At 41.6% G+C, this 10153-nt stretch overlaps 1 protein-coding gene across 1 annotated transcript; it reads right to left on the bottom strand.

The window, feature by feature from the left end:
• Positions 1–362: 362 nt before the first annotated feature.
• LOC114156314 (serine incorporator 1-like) lies at positions 363–7346 on the bottom strand. Its single transcript, XM_028036679.1, has 10 exons — positions 7201–7346; positions 5661–5822; positions 5373–5545; positions 4223–4302; positions 4004–4141; positions 3750–3919; positions 2619–2709; positions 2374–2533; positions 1811–2026; positions 363–1739 (listed from the first exon to the last, which is right to left on the bottom strand). The coding sequence occupies exons 1-10, from the start codon at positions 7237–7239 to the stop codon at positions 1601–1603; spliced, it is 1368 nt and encodes a 455-aa protein (XP_027892480.1). The 5' UTR covers positions 7240–7346; the 3' UTR covers positions 363–1600.
• Between the last annotated feature and the right edge of the window lie 2807 nt (positions 7347–10153).

Below are 10153 nucleotides of genomic sequence, written 5' to 3'. Positions count from 1 at the left end.
TTTTCACAAATGATGTCTCATGTACTATTGTCGATATTGTGACAGCTTTAACAAATATGTAAATATAAAAAAAAGAACACGTTTACATTACACATATCCTCTTTAGAGGGAGTATACAATTATACATTTGCATTTGCACTTTTTAGAAATCAGTTTTGCAAATTTTTTTAATCATGATTGATTTGTAAAAAAAATCAATAAAATAATTCAAATAAAATGTCCGGGAATGAATACTTAGGCTCTGCAAATTCATTTAATTTACAGCAAGCCTATGTGTTTACAGGAAACAAATAGGCTGTTGAAAATAAAACGAGCCAGTTTGATTCAAGCAACGAAGATTGAAACCAAGGGGACAGCTGAGGCGTTGTTTGAAAGTAGTTTAATAAAAGCCATAAAAAGACAGACAGTAAACCAGTCTCAGATTTAACCAGCAGGAATAATACAACCTGATATTCATTTGTGTTATTACATGAACTAATATTTTTATTAAACTGTTCTAAGAAAATATCTTTGGCAGATTTAATACAAAAAAGAGCCTTGTGTGCAGAGCTTAAATTTGGTTGTTTAGTTCAGAAATCTGTTTAAAGCAATAAACACAAGTCAAAGATTGTCCCTCTGGATGAGACGTTGGAGCATCAGTGCGGCTCTGCAGAGCCTTAGAAAGAAATTAGGTTTCCTCAGCAGCATAACTAAACCTGGAGGAAATATGCTTGAGGAAGCAGCTAAAGCTTGTGATTGCACGTTGTTTGTCAGTGTTTCACCAGGAGAATCATGTGATCAATGAAGAAAGTGAAGCAGGACTTATAGGAATCCTGACTAGCCTGACATGGTGGCTTTGTGAGAAACCAGGGTTAAAAACAGAAAGATGAGGAAATCTTAGTAAGCCAACACATTAACTCAAAAGGACAACAGCGTCACCTGGAGGACAACATCTGATCTTCACTCTGCTGTAACATAGTAATTGAACAATACAAAGGCAGAAACCAACAATAAGGTACTTCTGTTGCGACTGGGGACAACAAACCCAGCAGATGTGTTTAGAAACATTATTATTTCTCAAAACACACTAATTAGAGCAGGGGCCAAAGTGTGTCCTAGGGGCCCATTTATGGCCCTTTAAATGATTTTGTTTGGCCCCTGACCACAAGTCAAGAGTGATCAAAATTTGACCGACATAATAGAAAACAGCTGACTCAAAATTTGAAAATGTTTTTTCTTTTAATAAAGGCAACAGTTTGTGTTTAATATTTATAGTAATACATAGACTTGATACAAATGTTTTGTTGAGTAGGTAAAGCTGAAAATCACCAACTAATTTTTGCATTTTTAATTTTACACATTTTGTGGAATGCCAGTTTTGGCCCCCAGGGAAAAAAAAAAAAAGTCTGGACCCCAGTGAACTAGAGGGATCTGTCCTGATTTCTTCAGCATGTAAAGCTCTCAGTAACTATGACTAACAGGGAAAGACCTGAACAGAAAACTGGAATGTGATTAAAGCTCAAACTTCTAAATTCAACATCCCATAACTACACACACACAGTAACGTCAATATATGGACAGTTGGAGGAAACACAGCGGTACGTGCAGCGCGCTGAGATTTCTAGCTGAAGTCTCGGCCAGGAAGCGCCACAGGAGCCACCAGGGTCCACAAGTAGAGGGCCAATCCAATCCAGCTGGAGCTGATCTTCACCCACACGGCCGGCATGGCCGTCTGCATGGTCTTGTTGTCGGTGCCGGGTCTGGGGATTCACAGGGCAATCAGCTCAGCAGCGGGGAGTTCAGGAGTCTGGGTTATGGGTGGGATACTTACTGATACCAGTTGGTGAGGGTCATCATGATGTAGAGAGAGGCCAGGAAGAGGCTGACGTGGAAGAAGGAGTAGCTGTACGTGACTCCTTCCTCTTCGTTGTCCACGGCCCGGTGGACTCCGTCCTCCCCGGCTGAGACGTCCTGGTCGGCAGTCAGACCCTGGCCCTCCTCCGTCTGCATCAGCTTGTTCACCTGGGAGTTGTTGGAGGAGCGGATGCTGCGGGGAGAGAGAAGGCAGCCGGTCCAACAGCAACACACTGCAGCGCAGGGCGAGGAGCCCTGGAACTGTCTGAGACTCTGCAGTCGACTCACCCAGAATGAGAGCGCGCTCACAAAACCCTTAAAGGCTCACAAAACCCTTAAAGGCTCACAAAACCCTTAAAGGCTCACAAAACCCTTGCAGGTGTTTGGAGTTAATTAGCTAGTTAGGGTATGACGGCAGTTTTTATAAATTATATTTTTCACAGTATTCTAGTTTTCTAAGACACTAAATTTAGAGTTCTCATTATCCGTATACCACAAACACCAAAATTACAAGAAACAAAGGCAATAACAATAGAGTACCTGGCATAGATTGTGCAGAACAAGAAGATGAGGAGTCCCACAATGCTCTGCGCGTCCCACCACTGCACGTTGCCTGGAGCAGGTGTGGGAGAGGGGTCCACAGGTGACGCAGTAGGCTTGGACTGGACCAAACTCAACAGGCTGGGGTTACATTGCTTGTCTACGGTGAGGAGAATGCATAAGGATTACTGACTGTTTTTACTCTACTTGTGAAACAAAGCAGAATGACGTCTGCTGGGACTTACTGGGGTTGTTGGTCATGGCTGACCAGGTGAGGTACATGGTGTAAAGGGAGATAATGGAAGCCTGGAGGAGGCCTGAGGTGGGCTGAGCCTCCTGTGAGCAAATGGAGCAGAGAGGCGCTTTAACAGGGCCGAGCCCACTGGAGACACTCCAATCAGTCTCCCTAAAAAGGTGTGATCGCAACTACTAACACAAATTCAATCATCATTCATATATTTTGCAAGTTTCTCCAGTCATCAACACTTTACTGCAACTCTGGCCAATCACCTTAATGTTTTCTGTATTTCCTTATTCGTCTCATGTGAACTTTAAAGGCAGCTTACGTACATAAAGGTGTATTAGTGCCACCTAAAAGTTCCACATCCTATGACTTCTTAAATCTACAGAAAAGACACCTAATATTTGCCTCCACAAACACTGGATTGCCAATCCAATACTACATAGAAACAATGTGTGATACTTGAGTTGCCATTTGGTCCAGCAAATGTTTCCTTTCATCCAAGTCTTTACAACAGTTTAAGACAACATGCTTCACAGTTTCAATACTCTGACAAAAGTCATAACACATAATATAAAAAGAAAAAAGAAGAAAAAATAACTGCCAAGATAAGAAATAATTATCCTAACCCACATGTTAAACAATTCCATTTTTGTTGTCACCACTTGGTTATGTTCTGTGTCTTAAATGTCTCCATTAATTTTTTTTTTCTTTCACACGCCTTTGTTGTTCTTTTGTTTTGGATATTATCTTTGTTTGCTCTTTTTGCTTAATATTTGCTATAGATTAATACCTCTGTTTGCTACTCTGTAATGTTTGTTTTGTATGCTAATTGGTGAATAACAGATCATAAAAAAGCAAACAAAAAATCCACTGGCATAGAGAGAACACTCTACAAAAAAGAAGATACATTGGCGTGTTATTTGTACTTTAAATTCTAACTGTGCTAAAACCCATCTATGCAGTGGAATGAGTACCTGCTTTTAATCAATATTAAGAAATTACTGGCTTACAACAAGCTTCTACAGTTAGTTTTGTCTCATTTCAAGTGTACCAAGAAACTCGCTCTAGAAACTAGACCAACAAAAAAAAAAAAAACTTGATCAGATTCAGTGTTTTTGCAGTGCAACGTTACCTGAACTTTGGGCAGAATGGCCACAATGGACACAGCGATGCAGAAGAGGAAGTTGAGGCTGATGAAGACCTTGTGCTCAGTGCAGTCGGCAGGTTGGGTGTAAAACACATAGAAGAGGACGACGGCGGTAAAGGCCAGGGCGTAAAAGGCGAAGGTGAACGACAGCAGGGCTGGAGAAGGAACGACAGTCACGGAGTCAGAGAGCGGCTCCGCTGGTCGGCCCTACGACACGTCGACACGGGAGAGCTTTCTACCTGCAAACCAGCACTTTGTGTTTCCGTTCTCGGCCTTCTCTAGCCACGACTGGTTCCAGGAATGAGCAAAGTCGACCAGCAGGATGAGCTGGATGATGATGAAGATGAAGGAGCCCACCACGCCAAAGTAGTACCACACTGACAACACAGAGGAGGCAGCTAAGTGACACTTGTGACGTCACGCAGATGCTTGTTTGCTGTATACAACAGGCAACGTACCAGTGTTAAAGGTGCCATCAGGAATGTAGAACGCTCCCACAGTCAGACCAACCAAGGCCAGAAACTTGAAGAACCAGAACCTAGAAAGGGTCAAAGGCCACCGTTAGGCCTGTCACAATAACACATTTTGCTGGCTAAAATATGTTTAGCGCAATCAAAAATGATTGCGATAAACTGTAATATTGTCATTGACTAGAGACAGACAAGCCATCATGATAAAGACATGATAACACAAGTTCACCTTCTCAAACACTGATGGAGTGTTTGAGAACACTTTATCAACATGGCGAACCCTCCACACTGGAACCGGAAGACATTTTAAATATACAAAATAAAAAACACACAACAACCAAAAACAATAAATACACCCGAAATAAGAAAACCACACATAAACCATGAATAAAATGGTTTATAATGTCTGGTTCAACAAAATCGTCCTTCAAAAAAATATTAATCATCAGAATGGAAGCTCATTTCAATTTATCACACAAATAATTGATTGATTATTGTGACAGACTTGGTTACAGTCTTGATTAGAAACATTCTCACATTTCATTTGCTCCAACTATTTATATCTGTCTTTTTCTACAGCACATACATTTTTAATTTTCTCTTCAACTTTATTTACTGAGAACTGGTTTGAAGTTCAGCAAACGTTTGTACTCAGCAGCTTTTACTGACACCTTTAAATAAAATCTGATGGAACAAAGCCTTCCCAAATCTCTAATCAAATATCTGCTGTGTGTAATTTCGTCTCAGCTTCAGAGGTTTAGAAGAAAATATCAGAGAACAAACAGCTTCCTGAAGACAGCAAACAGGTCAAGGGTCAAGTTGTGGAGAAGCACAAAGCAAGATTAAGATGATACTTTCAGAATATGGAGGCACAAAAAACACAATGGTTCATCCATCACACGTACACCCATGTCAGCTTGAGGTGGCAACAAAACAAAATGTCTTTACCTTTCTAAAACAATGGCCTAACTAATTCTCAGAAGGTGATTTTGGAAAAAAGATCACTTTTGGTAAATAATGAATTAGACCATTATTTTTAGAAAGGTGACTATGGGGAAAAAAGCCAGTTCACAAAAAAATCTGCAATGCACACATTTGACCATCAGATGTCAGTGTGGCGCCTCTCTGCTGTACCAACCCGTTTTGGATGCTCGCTCGGGGGTCCTTGCTGCTGCGCACTCGGATCATGATGATGGAGAACAGGAAGAAGAAGCAGGCCATGGCGAAGCACATGCGGTACACAGACTTGTAGCCCACAAAGATGTCACAGTTCACACCCGAGATGATGGTTCCACTACAGAAACCTGGAATCTGGGGTGTCACAGAACACCCACAAAAACACGGGCCCGGGTTAACAACGTTGCTCGTCTTCATCTACTGTAACACATCCCTGTTGTCCAATCAGATTTTATTTCCTGTCAAGTACCTTGTTCAGATGTTCCTCCATGCCCGGAAGAATCATAATGCCAGACACCAGAGTTCCCAGCAGCAGCAGGAAGGAGAAGGCCAGCCGGCTGATGGTGGAGTTGTATGTGGAAGGACAGCATGACGACAAGAGGCAGGAGGCCGAGCCGCACAAGCAGGACGCCTGGAGGAGGAATGGAGTGGGGATATTAGGACTGGAGGTAGAAGAGTGTGTAGGGTGGGATGCATGTGTTGGTCAGGCATGGGGGGAGCAAAAATGTTTGCTCCTGGAACCCACAGGAGACCAGAACCAAAGAGCTACTTCACAAGTTTTAATCAGGTTAGGACAAAAACAATCAATCCTCCTCAGCAGAGCACTGCAAACCGGGTCACAAGGGAGGTCCAGCACGAGTCACGAGAAATACACCGAGATCATCCATCCTCTGTACACCATCAGCGCGCATCACCTCACACTAGTAGATTTAATAATAATTATTATAATATTAATAGATTTTGATTATAATGCCCTTTATATCTTGTGATCTTAAAAGAAATTTAAGGGGTGATCACAGCAGCTATCAAGTTTCACACTTGATAGTCCGGTAGACTAGTTCGATTGGGTTTAAGAGTTGCAACATCTCTTTCCATTTTTAGCTGCTGCTGCTCTTCTTCACACTGCACTGTCAAACCAACCAAACACTTAGAAAAACCTGTTCCCCAAAATTCAAGAATGTTAGTGAAAGCTTGGTCATTTGTAGCAAAAGATGGATCCTGTAGCTAAGAAAATACTTCTAACATCAACATGTGAAAAGCTCAGCCCTTTCTGCTGGATTCAGCATCAATACACTATTTTTAGCTTTCAATTAACCGATTAATATTTGGATAGCAAAAGGTGCTAAAAAGGAGTTTTTCTTTTTTCTACAGAACTTGAACCAGGTTTCGCTAAAACTCTGAAACATGAAGAGTTCTGGGCAGAACACGTGTTCTTCAAGCAAGGCTTTTCACATTTGACCTCGATGTTGAGTCACAGAAGAAACTTTAGCATTGATAGAAATTTCGTCCATTCCTGTTTGGTACAAACAAAAACAGTGACGTCATGTGCCAAACAAAACACGGAAATGACGCTGCAACCGTTTAACTCGCTGTTTCTAAAAAAGTGTTCTGTTGACAGTCAATAAAGTTATAAGGTCCGCCACAGAGGGCCACTGTTCCGAAAACCGAACAATGAGTCAAATATTTAAAAATTATACTTTAACGTAATTTTGCTGTATTAAACGTAACGAGAGTTGATAAATTATACAGCTTGAAGACAAAAATTTAAACACAGGCTGAACTACGTAGCCACTTGTTTAGAGCAATTGTGCTAAAAAAAAAACAATAAAAATCTCGTACGCTAAATATTTTTGTCTTTTTGGGGCGTAGTTTCACTTGAAGCGGTGTTGCTATCCAGACAGGCGTCTCTGGTCGAACAACGCAAAAAAACAAAAAAACTTTGCTAATTGATCAATAGTAACGAGAGAACCCATATTATATTCTACGAAGGAAGCAGAGTTGGTACTCACGCAGCTGGCAAGAGAACCAACAGCCAAACAAGCTCCCATTATGGTTTATTTCTCCGTTCGGTCTACAACTGTATGAGCTAAAAAAGTTCAGGAAGAAACTCAAAGAAAAACGGCGACGTCAAGTTGCTGTAAAATAGGAGACATAAATCTGTCGGTTTCTTTCAAAATAAAGGCGCGTGAACGTCAGACTGCGCTGCGGCTCACTGTTGGTTTTATTTTGTTACTCGTTCATTTCCGGTAGTGTTCGGTTAAATTCATACAAATCTCAGTTCAAGAGTTGGTTGTTCTGGGCGTTACTTCTATCAGAAACCCACTCGTGACCTCATTAGTACCGCTCCGCTCTTATTCACGGAGCTTGTCAACAAATTTCCTTCTCAAACAGTTAAAGCGCGATTAGCATTGGTTTGTGTCCATATTTCAAAACAATGTAAATTATATTAAGAAAAATGTCCTAAATAGGCATGCCTTATGTATGTAACTGCGTGAAATCTGTCCACTTAGAACTAAATCACTTTAGAGCCCTTTCCATGTTAGGCCACTGTTGGCTTTACGTTTAACACGTCGTGGACACGTTTAACATCAAGCCACAGAAGATACTGTATGTGCGGCGGCATGATGAGGGACAGCAGCAACCATGGTCTAACAGCAGGTGGCGTGAACACCTTTAAAAGATATATCTTTAACTGAAGAAGCTGTTATCTTCCTGAAAGAAGCGATGAACCTGGTTGGTGAATAAGCTGGGATTTGGGACATGTATGGCTTGTCTGTCTCTAGGGCCGGAGTGTCAAACCCCTTTTTCATTTTGGGTCATGTCAGGATCGTATATCCCCAAAGGAAGAGGTGGAGCAGAATGTATTGCTAAACCCATTAACAAACTCAAAAATATTAATACATAACTGTCTTTGCATTCGATGAGTACTTCTTGAAATTAAATAAAATCGAATTTCATAGTTATATAATTTGGCTATATACGGATAAAAAGTGATTTGATTTAACTGATAAAAAAACAAAACCAAAAAACATTTAAGCACACAACCGTTACTTTAAAAAGTACGGGCCGGTCGCCGGATTAAATTAGAATGACTTGAGTGCAGTTATGTACATTTCTCAAATTTTAAATATGAATTTGTAGCACTGTTGCCTTGCAGCAAGAAGGTCCTGGGTTCGATTCCCGCCCCGGCGTCTTTCTGCAGTTTGCATGTTCTCCCTGTGCATGCTGGGTTCTCTCCGGGTTCTCCAGCTTCCTCCCACAGTCCCAAAACATGACTATCAGGTTAATTGGTCTCTCTAAATTCTCCCTAAGTGTCAGTGTGTGTATGTGTGTGTATGGTTGTGTGCCCTGCTGTTTCTGTGTTGCCCTGCGACAGACTGGCGACCTGTCCAGGGTGACCCCGCCTCTCGCCCGGAACGTAGCTGGAGATGGACACCAGCACCTCCTGACCGCTCTAAGGACAAGGATGATAGAAAATGGATGGATGGATGGATGGAAGAAAATATGAATTTGGCTGAATATAATAACCCTTTGGAATTAACTATGAAAGAAACAATAGGATTCCTGTTTAGGTTATATTAGACTGACTTTATTGTCATTTTGCATGCACAGGGTGAATACAGAACCAAATTTCGTTGCATACGGCTCAGGACAATGTTTTGAGGTTCCAATGTTGTGAGGTTACTCCAGAATAAAATAAAATACAGTATAAAATATGAATATAAATATGAATATAAAATATAAAGTGCAGGACTGACAGTAAAATGGAAGTTACTTAGCTATGTACATGTGCAAGGTATGAAGTGGAGACCAGATTTTAAGTGCAGTCCAGTTAAGAGTTCAGGAGTCTGATGGCAAGTGGGAAAAAGCTGTTTCAGAACCTGGTGGACCTGCACCGGATGCTGCAGAACCTCTTTCCAGAGGGCAGCAGGGAGAACAGTCCATGGTGGGGGTGTGAGGGGTCACTGATGATGTTTCGGCCTCGGGACACGCAGCGCTGGGATGAAATGTCCTGAATGGAGGGAAGCGAGGCCCCGATGATCCTCTCTGCTGTCCGCACCACTCTCCTCACGTTCTTCCAGTCGGAGGCGCTGCAGCCTCCACACCACACAGAGAGGCAGCTGGTCAGAATGCTCTCTATGGTGCTTCTGTAGAACGTCTTGAGGATGGGCGGGGGCAGGTGTGCTCTTCTCATCCTCCGCAGGAAGTACAAACGTTTTTGTGCCCTCTTGACCAGAGACGTGGTGTTCACAGTCCAGGTGAGGTCGTTAGTGATGTGCACCCCCAGGAATTTGCAGATTACAGGTACAGACTGAGCTATCCTAAACAACTATGTGTAGTATTATACTAAAGGAATTATGTTATTTCTATTCTACTCTAGTTTTTCCCCATTGTTTTAGTAAAAACATGTGTGGTTTGCCTGAAATCATTTATCTGTATTTCATCATGATCATAATCAACCAACTGAAGTGGAATCACCAAATTATCCAGTGATAATGACATTAAATAAACAATAATATCGGTATTTGTATCTGCGACACTAGCTCTGTAATTACTTGATATTTAATCAATAGCAAAAATTCCCAGTATTGCACGTGCTCGCTCATGGTGCATTTAAACACGGCTCGGAAAAACTTACCACACAGCATTGAATCAAACAGGTGTAACGGTTGAAAAAAGTGCAGGGGACAGAGGAAAAATGACGCGCAGCCCCGTCCGTTCCGGCCATGGCTGTTCTCACACCGAGAACTATGCAACCAATGAAGGGTCCAGCCATCTGGCCTGATCTAAACCCTCACAGTATTCTATTAAGGGAATCTAAAACCCGCAATGAACCCCGACCAAATATTTAATACATACTGTTAAGAACATGATCATGCTATTCAGACTAAAACTAATAATTTGCTAAAATTTTATATTTTAGATTGAAATATGAAATTTGTTTCCATGTAGCTACAATAT

Source organism: Xiphophorus couchianus, chromosome 13 (genome assembly GCF_001444195.1).
Source record: "Xiphophorus couchianus chromosome 13, X_couchianus-1.0, whole genome shotgun sequence".
In the NCBI taxonomy this organism is placed as follows: domain Eukaryota; kingdom Metazoa; phylum Chordata; class Actinopteri; order Cyprinodontiformes; family Poeciliidae; genus Xiphophorus; species Xiphophorus couchianus.
This window is presented reverse-complemented; position numbering and strand designations above follow the sequence as displayed.

What these genes read in the sequence shown, in the direction of transcription:
- LOC114156314 (XM_028036679.1), bottom strand. Translation starts at nt 7,239, where the DNA reads ATGGGAGCTTGTTTGGCTGTTGGTTCTCTTGCCAGCTGC. An exon ending in CACAAAGTGCTGGTTTGCAG is followed by an intron (nt 3,920 to 4,003) that starts GTAGAAAGCTCT and finishes TTCCTTCTCCAG; the next exon opens with CCCTGCTGTCGTTCACCTTC. An exon ending in TTCTGCACAATCTATGCCAG is followed by an intron (nt 2,027 to 2,373) that starts GTACTCTATTGT and finishes CTCTCCCCGCAG; the next exon opens with CATCCGCTCCTCCAACAACT.